At 40.6% G+C, this 14,662-nt stretch overlaps 1 protein-coding gene across 7 annotated transcripts in view; it reads left to right on the plus strand.

The window, feature by feature from the left end:
• The window catches only part of LOC139375855 (mesoderm induction early response protein 1-like), a 33,650-nt gene that overhangs the window by 7,080 nt on the left and 11,908 nt on the right, over window positions 1-14,662 (plus strand). For all 7 annotated transcript variants that reach the window (XM_071117781.1, XM_071117785.1, XM_071117782.1 and 4 more), the window contains exons 4-8: window positions 138-335; window positions 3,907-4,039; window positions 7,141-7,205; window positions 13,624-13,696; window positions 13,839-13,990. In XM_071117781.1, coding sequence (XP_070973882.1) covers window positions 138-335; window positions 3,907-4,039; window positions 7,141-7,205; window positions 13,624-13,696; window positions 13,839-13,990 — 621 coding nt within the window. The remainder of the gene's footprint in view (window positions 1-137; window positions 336-3,906; window positions 4,040-7,140; window positions 7,206-13,623; window positions 13,697-13,838; window positions 13,991-14,662) is intronic.

The raw sequence follows: 14,662 nt of genomic DNA on the forward strand, positions 1-14,662 counted from the left end.
GTACTGTATATATAGACTATTTGATCCCTATTATTGCAACGTTTTGCCAGTGATTTATGTTTGTCTGTTTTAAGGGTAATCCACTAAATTCAGTGTGTAACAAAAGGGATTTTTTTGTTGTTCCATTTGTGCCATAGGAGGGAGAGATGCCCATTCATGAGTTGTTGAGTATGTACGGATGTGGCGGCGGTTCACCTGCAGATGGAGAGGATGAAGAAGAGGAGGAGGAAGACTTTGAGGATGAAGAGGAGTTGGAGGATGAGGAAGAGGAGGAAGAGGAGGATGTGGACAATGATGAAAGCAGTAGAAACATTGGCGAGCTGAAGAGGAATAAGGTGGGTGCCATGAATCTCCTGAAGTAACAGGATATCAACCAACACAGTCATAAAGAAGGAATGCTTGTTTGCACCTTACTGTTCTAATTTGATTGTTATAAAGCATCACTGCATATTTTACAGCCAACATGGTTGACACATTCAGTCAGAAATGTATAGTTGTTACAAATTTGCTGATGATAGATACATCTAGTCAGCGTTGATGCTGATGCCTCTATTTCATACATGAGTAATGAATGTTGATTTTGTTGTTTCAAAGGGTAGGATGTCCAATCAAAAACATATTTTGACCAATGGGTAATATGTTAGTTATACACATAATCTAAAAAAAACAATGGTCCAAACCTCATGTCATAATCTGTTCAAAAGTGGAGTTTTTAGCCTTGTAGGATGGCTAAAATCGGGGTGACTAAATCAATGGAGGCAATACATTTTTGGGGGTCAAAAATCTGGACAATAGCATTGTCAGGTAGGCTGGATGCTGTGCTACAATTAAGGCTAACTGACAGGCTCACCGTTGAACTCCTCTTTCTTCTCAAATCCAGAGGATATAAAACATTTGAGGTAAGATAGATATCGATTTTGAGACATGACCTAGTATTTTATATTTTAGTATACACTTCATATTAATGGTATTTTTTTGTGTGTAAAATTTATCACAAAAACAAGCATACAGTGGGGCAAAAATGTATTTAGTCAGCCACCAATTGTGCAAGTTCTCCCACTTAAAAAGATGAGAGGCCTGTAATTTTCATCATAGGTACACTTCAACTATGACAGACAAAATGAGGAAGAAAATCACATTGTAGGATATTTAATGAATTTATGTGCAAATTATGGTGGAAAATAAGTATTTGGTCAATAACAAAAATGTATCTCAATACTTTGTTATATACCCTTTGTTGGCAATGACAGAGGTCAAACGTTTTCTGTAAGTCTTCACAAGGTTTTCACACACTGTTGCTGGTATTTTGGCCCATTCCTACATGCAGATCTCCTCTAGAGCAGTGATGTTTTGGGGCTGTTGCTGGGCAACACGGACTTTAAACTCCCTCCAAAGATTTTCTATGGGGTTGAGATCTGGAGACTGGCTAGGCCACTCCAGGACCTTGAGGACCTCTTACGAAGCCACTCCTTCGTTGCCCGGGCGGTGCGTTTGGGATCATTGTCATGCTGAAAGACCCAGCCACGTTTCATCTTCAATGCCCTTGCTGATGGAAGGAGGTTTTCACTCAAAATCTCATGATACATGGCCCCATTCATTCTTTCCTTTATCAGTCGTCCTGGTCCCTTTGCAGAAAAACAGCCCCAAAGCATGATGTTTCCACCCCCATGCTTCACAGTAGGTATGGTGTTCTTTGGATGCAACTCGGCATTCTTTGTCCTCCAAACACAAAGAGTTGAGTTTTTACCAAAAAGTTATATTTTGGTTTCATCTGACCATATGACATTCTCGCAATCTTCTTCTGGATCATCCAAATGCTCTCTAGCAAACTTCAGACGTGCCTGGACATGTACTGGCTTAAGCAGGGGGACACATCTGGCACTGCAGGATTTGAGTCCCTGGCGGCGTAGTGTGTTACTGATGGTAGGCTTTGTTACTTTGGTCCCAGCTCTCTGCAGGTCATTCACTAGGTCCCCCCGTGTGGTTCTGGGATTTTTGCTCACCGTTCTTGTGATCATTTTGACCCCACAGGGTGAGATCTTGCGTGGAGCCCCAGATCGAGGGAGATTATCAGTGGTCTTGTATGTCTTCCATTTCCTAATAATTGCTCTCACAGTTGATTTCTTCAAACCAAGCTGCTTACCTATTGCAGATTCAGTCTTCCCAGCCTGGTGTAGGTCTACAATTTTGTTTCTGGTGTCCTTTGACAGCTCTTTGGTCTTGGCCATAGTGGAGTTTGGAGTGTGACAGTTTGAGGTTGTGGACAGGTGTCTTTTATACTGATAACAAGTTCAAACAGGTGCCATTAATACAGGTAACGAGTGGAGGACAGAGGAGCCTCTTAAATAAGAAGTTACAGGTCTGTGAGAGCCAGAAATATTGCTTGTTTGTAGGTGACCAAATACTTAATTTCCACCATAATTTGCAAATAAATTCATTAAAAATCCTACAATGTGATTTTCTGGATTTTTTTTCTTCTCATTTTGTCTGTCATAGTTGAAGTGTACCTATGATGAAAATTACAGGCCTCATCTTTTTAAGTGGGAGAACTTGCACAATTGGTGGCTGACTAAATACTTTTTTGCCCCACTGTATCTCTGTCAACAGAGCTTGGTGCTTATTATCGGATGTAAACTCAGCAAAAAAAGAAACGACCTCTCACTGTCAACTGTGTTTATTTTCAGCAAATATTTGTATGAACATAAGATTCAACAACTGAGACATAAATTGAAGAAGTTCCACAGACGTGATTAACAGAAATTGAATAATGTGTAACAGTCAGCATCTGGTGTGGCCACCAGCCTCATTGAGTACTGCAGTGCATCTCCTCCTCATGGACTGCACCAGATTTGCCAGTTCTTGCTGTGAGATGTTACCCCACTCTTCCTCCAAGGCACCTGCAAGTTCCCGGACATTTCTGGGGGTAATGGCCCTAGCCCTCACCCTCCGGTCCAACAGGTCCCAGACATGCTCAGTGGGATTGAGATCCGGGCTCTTCGCTGGCCATGGCGATTAGCTGTCCGTCCTTTCTCCCTGTAGCGCTGTCTTAGGTGTTTCACAGTACGGACATTGCAATTTATTGCCCTGGCCACATCTGCAGTCCTCAATGTTTCCTTGCAGCATGCCTAAGGCATGTTCACGCAGATGAGCAGGGACTCTGGGCATCTTCCATTTGTGTTTTTCAGAATCAGTAGAAAGGCCTCTTTTTAGTGTCCTAAGTTTTCATAACTGTGACCTTATTTGCCTACTGTCTGTAAGCTGTTAGTGTCTTAACGAGCGTTCCACAGGTGCATGTTCATGAATTGTTTATGGTTCAGTGAACAAGCTTGGGAAACAGTGTTTAAACCCTTTACAATGAACATCTGTGAAGTTGTTGGGAGTTTTATGAATTATCTTTGAAAGACAGGGTCTTGTTTTTGCTGAGTTTATTAGGTTATGAAATCAGACTTTTTGGATATACTGTTAGTGATATGTTAGAGATTTAGATAATTTAGAATCATATTTGTCTTGGTAAAATGTATTTTATAACATAAGGATAAAAAAACAAGCTGGCGCCCACCCAGAAAATTATTTTGCGTGGAGTTGCTGACTAACGGCGAATAAACTATAAAAATTGTCGAAAAGAGTGCAACAATTTATTTATATATATATATATATATATATATATATATATATATATATATATATTATTTAAAAAAACTCTGTCATTTATTGGGTAAATCACCAACGTTTCGGCATCACTGCCTTCTTCAGTGCCCTTTTTATAGTTTATAACATAAGGAAGGGAAAGTGTTTTCTCCCACTCTGGGCAGAGTGGGGGGACACCCTTGCAAAGGGGCTTCTTTGAATGTACCATTGGAGGGGGGGAATTGTGTGTAATGCTTTGGGGTGTGTGTGTTTGTTCAGACCGAGAGGGTGAAGATCTCGTCAGGAATGGGGAACGAGAACCAGTTATCCAGCGAGGGTCGCACGCGCTCCGTCAAATCCCACGGCACGGCAGAGCTGATACGCGGATCACAGACCCTCAAGTACTTCGAAAGTATGCACCTTTGCTTCCATCACCGAGACACGCTTTTTATATTGGATAGTTTGTGAGATCTTGTTCTACAGAGCCTTCAAAAAGTATTCATACCCTTTGAATTATTCCACATTTTGTTACAGCCTGAATTCAAAATGGACTAAATATATTTTCACCCATCTACACACAATACCCCATAATGACAAAGTGAAAACATGTTTCTAGAAATGTTGGTAAATGTATTGAAAATGAAGTACATACAGTACCAGTCAAAAGTTTGGACACACCTACTCATTCAAGGGTTTTTCTTTATTTTTTTATTATTTTCTACATTGTACAATAGTAGTGAAGACATCAGAACTATGAAATTACACACATAGAATCATGTAGTAACCAAAAAAGTGTTTTACAAATCAAAATATATATTTTTTTTTTATTTTAGATTCTTCAAAGTAGCCACCCTTTGCCTTGATGACAGTTTTACACACTTGGCATTCTCTCAACCAGCTTCATGAGGTAGTCACCTGGAATGCATTTCAATTAACAGGTGTGCCTTTTTAAGTTCATTTGTGGGACTTCTTTCCTTAATGTGTTTGAGACATTTTCAGTTGTGTTGTCACAAGGTAGGGTTGGTATACAGAAGATAGCCCTAGTTGACAAAAGACCAAGTCCATATTATGGCAAGAACAGCTAAAATAAGCAAAGCTAAATGACAGTCCATCATTACTTTAAGACATGAAGGTCAGTCAACAAGGAAAGTGTCAAGCACTTTGAAAGTATCTTCAAGTGCAGTCTCAAGAACCATCAAGCACTATGATGAAACTGTCTCTCATGAGGACTGCCACAGGAAAGGAAGACCCAGAGTTACCAGCCTCAGAAATCAGCAATTAACTCCACCTCAGATTGCACCTCAGAGTTCAAGTGAAGCACATCTCAACATCAATTGTTCAGAAGAGACCGCATGAATCAGGCCTTCATGGTTGAATTGCTGCAAAGAAACCACTACTAAAGGACACAAATAATAAGAAAATGCTTGATGGGACGAAGACACATGAGCAATTGACATTAGACCGGTGGAAATCTGTCATTTGGTCTGAGTCCAAATTTGCGATTTTTGGTTTCTACCGCCGTGTCTTTGTGAGATGCAGAGTAGGTGAACGGATGATCTCCGCATGTGTGGTTCCCACCGTGAAGCATGGAGGAGGAGGTGTGGGGGTACTTTGCTGATGACACTGTCTGTAATTTTATTTAAAATTCAAGGCAAACTTAACCAGCATATGGCTACCACAGCATTCTGCAACAATACGCCTTCCTGTCTGGTTTGGGCTTAGTGGGACTATCATTTGTTTTTCAACAGGACAATGACCCAAAACACACCTTCGGGCTGTATAAGAGCTATTTGACCAAGAAAGAGAGTGATGGAGTGCTGCATCAAATGACTTGGCCTCGACAATCACCTGACCTCAAACCAATTGAGACAGTTTGGGATGAGTTGGACCGTAGAGTGAAGGAAAAGCAGCCAACATGTGCTTAGCAGATGTTGGAACTCCTTCAAGACTGTTGAAAATGCATTCCAGGTGATTACCTCATGAAGCTGGTTGAGAGAATGTCGAGTGAGCAAGGCTGTCATCAAGGCAAAGGGTGGCTTCTTTTGAAGAATCTAAAATATATTTGGATTTGTTTAACTTTTTTGGGGGGGTTACTACATTATTCCATGTGTTATTTCATAGTTTTGATGACTTCACTATTATAATACAATGTAGAAAATAGTACAAATAAAGAAAAACCCTTGAATGAGTAGGTGTGTACAAACTTTTGACTGGTACCATAAGTATTCACTCCCCTTACTCTGTACATGTTAGAATCACCTTTGGCAGCGATTGCAGCTAAGAGTTTTTTTTTTGTCTCTAAGAGCTTTGCACACCTGGATTGTACAATATTCAATGTCATCTTGGTAAGCAACTTTTAGGTTATTGACCTGCTGAAAGGTGTATTTTTCTACCAGAGTCTGTTGGAAAGCAGACTGAAACAGGTTCTCCTCTAGGATTTTGCCTGTGCTTAGCTCTGTTCCATTTATTTTTATCCTAGAAAACTCCCTAGTCCTTGCTGATGACAAGCATACCTATAACATGATGCAGCCACCACTATGCTTGAAAATATGGAGAATGGTACTCTGTGATGTTAGATTTTCCCCAAACATGACCCTTTGTATTCAGGACATAAACTACATTTTTGTGCCACATTTTTTGCAGTTTTACTGTAGTGCCTTATTGCAAACAGGATGTATGTTTTGGAATATTTTTATTCTGTACAATATTCCTTTTCACTGTCATGTAGGTTAGTATTGTGGAGTTACTATAATGTTGCTGATCCATCCTCAGTTTTCTCCTATCACAGCCATTAAACTATGTAACATGTTTTAAAGTCACTATTGGCCTCATGGTGAAATCCCTGAGCGATTTCCTTCCTCTTCGGCAACCGAGTTAGGATGGACGTCTATCTTTGTATTGACTGGGTGTATTGATACTCCATCCAAAGTGTAATCAATAACTTCACCATGCTCAAAGGGATATTCAATGTCTGCTTTATTATTTTTTTTACTCATCTCCCTGGTCTTTGTAGTTCAATTTGTGTTTGAAATTCACTGCTTGACTGGGGGACCTTGAGATTATTTAATGTGTCCGGTACAGGGATGAGGTAGTCATTAAAAAAAATATGTTAGACACTATTATTGCGCACAGTGAGTCCATGCAACTTATGTGAATTGTTAAGCCAATTTTTTTTTTTTTTTCACTCCTGAACTTATTTAAGATGGCCGTAACAAAGGGCTTGAATACTTATTGACTCCAGACATTTCATCTTTTAATTTGTTATTAATTTGTATGAAAAAAAACATCTAAACATAATTCCACTTTGACATTATGGGTATTGTGTGTAGGCCAGTGACACAATTTCAATTTAATCCATTTAAAATTCAGGCTGTAAGACAACAAAATTTGGGATAAGTCAAGGAGTGTGAATACTTTCTGAATGCACTTTATGCATTTTAACCCAGTGGTTCAAAATGAGAACTGATGTGTGGAAACGGTGAGACAGAGTCAAACTGCCAAATGTTATTTCAGATAAGGATGCAGAGGAAGAGTCGGAAGAAGATGAAAATTATGTCCCTTCTGAGGATTGGAAAAAGGTAAATATATTGTTTAATCATTCGTTAGATATGGTAGTTCCAGTGGCGATTTTAGCATGTAAATCTCGATGTGGCGAACTCAACTTTTTGTTTTTAGATGCCAGCAAAGCCACTACACCAATGTTCCCACCTAATTATTTGGGGGCACTGAGCAAATTTCAGATCTTCTGAGGGCAAACATGAACGTTGTGAAAATCCTGTTGAACTTCAAGTGCGCGTTTACTGTGGACACTGAGGCTGTAACTGCTTTTAACAGCGGCCGAGTAGGCTACTGTGGTTATTTGATCATAATGTAGGTCTACCAGAGTGGCCTACTATTAAAAAAAAATCATTTTAAACTATGTCTGGATGCCGCATATGAAATACAGTTCGACAAAAGTAGTCTGTATTGAAAACATTACGGCGTCAAACCCTAGCCGCTGGGCTTGCTAAGGCCTGGCCCTGGGGGTCTGCTGTACTCTTGTTACTCTGGACTTAACCTAACACACCTGAAACCAATAATGAATGTTTCTCTAAGATACTAAAGCTGAGTGGGGTGTGTTGGGTTGGGGCGATACAGGGCTGTGGACCCCTAGAGACGGGATGGGGCAACCCAGCTATATTGTGTGCGAAGAGTAAGAAGAGCTCTACAGTACCTTTAGGTCTATGAGATTAATTATATGGAGGATTTGCTTTTTGTCTGTTAATATATATTTGAGGTGTATGTGTTATTTTTTTATGTTATTTGTACTTTTGTTTCCAAGCCTTTCCCTTGGGGGCTTGTTGGGAGAGTTAAGTTATGTACTAGACTGGTGGGGTTCGGGCGTGCAGGCGGCTTGGGCTGGCTGGGCGTCCTGGCTGAAATTTGATATCGAGGATGACTTAATAAAAACTATCAAAAGTCTCTTTTTTTAAATTCTGTGTTTTTTTAAGAGTTCATTTGTTAGGCTATTGGTTCAAGGTGAGACACCATATTGATTATTGAATTATCATGGATCTAGTTCAGTCTTATCAATCACTTAAACATATTTAATCATCTCTTTCCTAGCTTTATGACTGTGGGCATTTTTACTTACTTTTTGTTGTTCTAAATAGAGATGGCATATTGGATTGTGTAGAAATGCAGAAAATTAGCTTTAGATGGCCAAAACAATTCTGGGGGGGAGCACTCCCAGACCCACCGCCAGGTTATGTCCCCCCCACTTCTAAAACCAAAGTTGCACCCCTGCTGCATGGTCAGTCAGCATCCCTCCACTCTTCTTTTCCTCCACTGACACTGACAATAGAGGGACACCGTCTTCCAGTTGTGGTGAAACTTTCTGCCTCATGCAAAAGTCATGGTTTTAAACCTCAAGTATCACATTTGCTGTAGCCGCCTTTTATGCCTGCTACGTTACTGCAGACACGGTAATCTGAGCCATCCGATTGGCAAGCGTTAGTCCTATAGTGCACTTGATTTCTCGGCCGGCCCGGAGACACGTGAAATGGTTCAAAATGGCAATAGTTGCTTACCTGGTGCGCAGGGCAGCTGAATCGGATGCACCTACCGAAAACAGCCGAGACACATATAAATAGGAACACAAGGCTGTATCATTGTTTGTTTTTTACAGAAATGTTTGGTTATCGGCTAGGAATGCCTTGGAGATCCAACGGTTGGTGTCCACTGCTCTAGAAAGTTGAGTGAAGTTCAATCTCGTGCTTCTCTCTATGGGCTAATACAGTTGAAGTCGGAAGTTTACATACACCATAGCCAAATACATTTAAACTCAGTTTTTCACAATTCCTGTCATTTAATCCTAGTAATAATTCCCTGTTTTAGGTCAGTTAGGATCACAACTTTATTTTAAGAATGTGAAATGTCAGAATAATAGTAGAGTGATTTATTTCAGCTTTTATTTCTTTCATCACATTCCCAGTGGGTCGGAAGTTTACATACACACAATTAGTATTTGGTAGCATTGCCTTCAAATTGTTTAACTTTGGTCCAACGTTTATGGTAGCCTTCCACAAGCTTCCCACAATAAGTGGGGTGAACTTTGGCCCATTCCTCCTGACAGAGCTGGTGTAACTGAGTCAGGTTTGTAGCCCTCCTTGCTCGCACAAGCTTTCTCAGTTCTGCCTACAAATTTTCTATAGGATTGAGGTCAGGGCTTTGTGATGGCCACTCCAATACCTTGACTTTGTTGTCCTTAAGCCATTTTGAAGCAACTTTGTAAGTATGCTTGGGGTCATTGTCCATTTGGAAGACCCATTTGCGACCAAGCTTTAACTTGCTGACTGATGTCTTGAGAGGTTGCTTCAATATATCCACATAATTGTCCTGCCTCATGATGCCGTGTATTTTGTGAAGTGCACCAGACCCTCCTGCAGCAAAGCACCCCCACAACATGATGCTGCCACCTCCGTGCTTCAAGGTTGGGATGGGTGTTCTTCGGCTTGCAAGCCTCCCCCTTTTTCCTCCAAACATGGCAATGGTCATTATGGCCAAACAGTTCTGTTTTTATTTCATCAGACCAGAGGACATTTCTCTAAAAAAGTACGATCTTTGTCCCCATGTGTAGTTGTCTGACTTTTTTATGGTGGTTTTGGAGCAGTGTCTTCTTCCTTGCTGAGCAGCCTTTCTGGTTATGTCAATATAGGACTCATTTTACTGTGGATATAGATACTTCTGTACCTGTTTCCTCCAGCATCTTCACAAGGTCCCTTGCTGCTGTTCTGGGATTTCGCACCAATGTAAGTTCATCTCTAGGAGACAGAACGCGCCCCCTTCCTGAGTGGTATGACGGCTGCGTGGTCCCATGGTGTTTATACTTGCGTACTATTGTTTGTACAGATGAACGTGGTACCTTCAGGCGTTTGGAAATTGCTCCCAAGGATGAACCAGACTTGTGGAGGTCTACAATTGTTTTTCTGAGATCTTGGCTGATTTCTTTGGATTTTTTTCCCATGGTGTCAAGCAAAGAGTGTCTGAGTTGGAAGGTAGGCCTTGAAATATATCCACAGGTACACCTCCAATTGACTCAAATAATGTGAATTAGCTTATCAGAAGCTCCATGCCATCATTTTCTGGAATTTTCCTAGCTGTTTAAAGGCACAGTCAACTTAGTGTATGTAAACCACTGCCCCCCTGGAATTGTGATAGATTATTTCACTTATAATTCACTCTGTCTGTAAACAATTGTTGGAAAAATTACTTGTGTCATGCACAAAGTCGATTTCCTAACTGACTTGCCAAATCTATAGTTTGCTAACAAGAAATGTGTGGAGTGGTTTAAAAACAAGTTTTAATGACTTCCAACCTAAGTGTATGTAAACTTCCTACTTCAACTGTATTTCTTCTGCGTGGGAGTCTCGCGGCTGCTGCCCTTGTGCAGATTAGAGGGAACATTGCATGATACAACACTAAACAATACATTATTTGCACTATAACGGTGACAAACGTTGCCCACAAACTGTTAGGGCCTACATAAAGCCGTCCCAACAGCAGAGCTTTCTTTTCAGCACTGTGGAGTGAATCCTTACCACCGCTACACCTGGCTATCAGCGGAGCCTTGTCTGGCAGAGAAACAGTTAATTCACTGTGGAGTGAATCCTTACCTCCGCTACACCTGGCTATCAGCGGAGCCTTGTCTGGCAGCCAAACAGTTCATTCAGCCTCATTTACTGCCTTTAAAAATATATATATAACTGATTTGGCTGAATGGCTTATTGATATATGGTTTCTGCTGACTCCTTGTGGATTTGTGTAACACGGTAAAAAACGCATTGTCCTTCAATAATAATAATGAATGTCGACATGAGTTTTGATTTTTGAACAATACACAAACATTACATTTATTTTTCAGTAGATTCATAATGTTTGTTCTTGTCATAAACAGTTACAGTACCAGTCAAAAATAAAGGGGACACCTACTCACTCCAGGTGTTTTCTTTATTTTTACAATTTTCTACATTGAAATAACACATGGAATCATGTGGTAAGCAAAAAAGTGTTAAACAAATTATTCTAAGTAGCCACCCTTTGCCTTGATGACAGCTTTACACACGCTTAGCATTCTCTCAACCTGCTTCATGAGGTAGTCACCTGGAACGCATTTAAATTTTTGAAGAATCTCAAATCTATTTATTTTGCACTTTTATTAGTTTTTGATGTCTTCACTATTATTCTACAATGTAAAATTTAAAAAAAAAACATTGAATGAGGTAGGTGTGTCCTAACGTTTGACTGGTGCTGTAGCTCCTAATTATAAGCAAGTGCAAGCAAACGAGCTGCGACGAGGTAGGCCATCGTTCAGCACTTTCAAAATGGACACCGACCAGAGATTCAGATGGGTGTTCAGATACATTCAGCAAGATGGTGAAACCTAAACTTTACTCTGTTAAGACACCACAGAGGAAGAGCACAAGAAAGATGCGGATAGCCTTACCATTAACTATTTTATTAGGGCTATGTTGTTTTAAAAAATAAGGAAAATACAATCACGACGATACACTTTAATAGACAGAATACCAAACGCACAGACAGCGTATTGCGCAAACAAAACAACCCTTGTCAACTGGAATTACACGGGTCTACTAAACTTTTTGTAGACAAATAATTACAAGAAAATGAATGTGAAGAGACTGTCGCATTATTATGGTATCCCCTCGTGGAGAAAAGCACACGAGCAAATTTAGAAACAATGAAATGCATCATTCCAACATCACCTAAAAAGATAACTAAGATACTGATTAAGACATTAATGAGCGAGTGAAGCCGGACATAGTCGATATGCCTATTTATTCAGCCCTTTTGAAATGGACAGCGACAGAATTCAGAACATGGGCCGTTCTTAGTGTTCTCCCTGTACACCAAGTCAGAACTGTAGGATAAATAACGGAGGCATATAAGCAGACAATGAAAGCTCTTACACTATTCGATGATGACATTTCTCCAAAACAGGCTATAGGGCTACATGTGCAACCACCAAGTCAGAACAGTAAGCTAAGGTCTGAGGGGGTGCGGGACCAAATTCTTAGGGTGAAACACATGGTCTACTAACAGCTTACTACACAACATACACTTAGTATTACTTTCTTAGCTGCAGAATACATATCTCCCTGGCATATTACATCATTGTTGGAAGAAGTATACAAGACATATTTTTGGACTCACTGTTTATGGCCCATGGTGTGAATGTTTGTTCTTTTAAGGTTGGACAAGAGATCGTTTCAGACCTATTTTTTAAATCCTTCAACCCAGACTTGGACCACACACCCTCTCCACCAAATAGCAGGCAGGGGAAGCACAATAGCTTGCTGATTCCTTGCAAACCACTAATTGTTGAATTTGCTATTTCCGACTCGTTTTATGTTTATGGTCGATGAGCACCGGGCTGTTTTATCTATAATGAACAAAAATATAAATGCAAAGTATTGGTCCCGTGCTTCATGAGCTGAAATGAAAGATCCCCGAAATGTTCCATATGCACAAAAAGCATATTTCTCTCAAATTTTGTGCAAAAATTTGTTTACATCCCTGTTAGTGATATTTTCTCTCTTGCCAAAATAATCCATCCACCTGAACGGTGTGGCATATCAAGAAGCTGATTAAACAGAATGATCATTACACAGGTGCACCTTGTGCTGGGGACAATAAAATGGCGCTCTAAAATGTGCAGTTGTGTGACACAAAAAATGCTACAGATGTCTCAAGTTTTGGGGGAGCGTGCAATTGGCGTGCTGACTGCATGAATGTCCACCTGAGCTGTTGCCAGAGAATTTAATGTTCCTTTCTCTACCATAAGCCACCCCCAACATAATTTTAGAGAATTTGGCAGTACGTCCAACTGGCATCACAACCGCAGACCACGTGTAACCACAACAACCCAATATATCATTTCACTAAGGATTTGCCAGTATATTGTCGACGTGATTCATGAGGATGACTGCTTGTTTAACTTTCTAGCTATCAAAACTACGGTAGATATTACGTGACTTTATATCATTTTATCTGTGGCCAATGACGGTGAGCCACCTTGGACGGGCATGTAATGTAAATCTATGGCAGCACCCAAAGGGTCTTGAACTGCCTAGCTCTCCCTGTCGATTCTGCAGTGATGTAGTGTCCCCATGGGTGACAGAACATTGAGCCAATCACGGTGCAACTAGAGAAGATTACCAACGCCTACGCTATGTGTTTTCGCTGGTTGCCCCTCCACCACAGAAAGCACTGAGCTAGGCTGAAACACCTGCATTTTGGTGCTGCTTTACTCAAGAGACCATGTTTGTATGCGGCTTTATTAACTCAAGGGATTATTTCATTTTTAGCTAAACAGGTTGGGCTCTGCCCTGAATGATGGGTCGCAACTGGGTAGTTCTAACCTTAAAGACATGCTATTCATTTGAAGCACACTTTTGATTTGTGAAACTAAATAAAGTGTGTGTTTGATCTGGACAGGAAATCATGGTTGGGTCCATGTATCAGGCTGAAACACCGCCTGGCCTTTGTAAATATAAAGACTATGAGAAAGGTAAGGCATTCTGTTTGCAATTGTGATGCACTAAATTAAGTTGAAGTGAAATATCTTCCAATCACAGAGGTAAATAGGAAATAAAATGACTTTCTCTCTCTGCTTTCCCCCCCTCTCGCTCCTTTTTCCTCTCTCCTTCCAGTATATGAAAACGATGACCAGCTTTTATGGGACCCCGAGTTCCTTCCCGAAGGCAAGGTTGTGGAGTTTTTATCTCAGGCGTCAAAACGAACAGGAGAGGAGAAAGGAGTGGATGCCATCCCTGAGGGATCCCATATCAAAGACAATGAGCAGGTATGAAGACCAGTCGAGCAGATCAGTGTTCAAACAGACTGGCGTCCAGAGTTGTGTTCAGTTAGCCTGGAGGCAGTTTGTTAATGCAATATTCGCTCAGAAATTGTGCGACGGGTTTGATTGGTTCTCTCAAAGGTTTATTTTTTTCCTTGGGGGTTGAGAACACGTTGTTTTGGATTTGAAAACCATTGTAATGGAAGAGGGTGGCGCTGTGTGGCTGTAGGTGTTCGAGACAGACAGAGGAGAGTCAACCAGTAAAAGCACAGCACCCTTCATTGTTGACGCATTGTGCCGCATGATCAAAGAGCCATTCCAGACTCTGAAGTCAGGATGACTTTGAGAGTTAGGTACAGTGCCTTGCGAAAGTATTCGGCCCCCTTGAACTTTGCGACCTTTTGCCACATTTCAGGCTTCAAACATAAAGATATAAAACTGTATTTTTTTGTGAAGAATCAACACCAAGTGGGACACAATCATGAAGTGGAACGACATTTATTGGATATTTCAAACTTTTTTAGCAAATCAAAAACTGAAAAATTGGGCGTGCAAAATTATTCAGCCCCTTTACTTTCAGTGCAGCAAACTCTCTCCAGAAGTTCAGTGAGGATCTCTGAATGATCCAATGTTGACCTAAATGACTAATGATGATAAATACAATCCACCTGTGTGTAA

Source organism: Oncorhynchus clarkii, chromosome 20 (assembly GCF_045791955.1).
Source record: "Oncorhynchus clarkii lewisi isolate Uvic-CL-2024 chromosome 20, UVic_Ocla_1.0, whole genome shotgun sequence".
In the NCBI taxonomy this organism is placed as follows: Eukaryota; Metazoa; Chordata; class Actinopteri; order Salmoniformes; family Salmonidae; genus Oncorhynchus; species Oncorhynchus clarkii.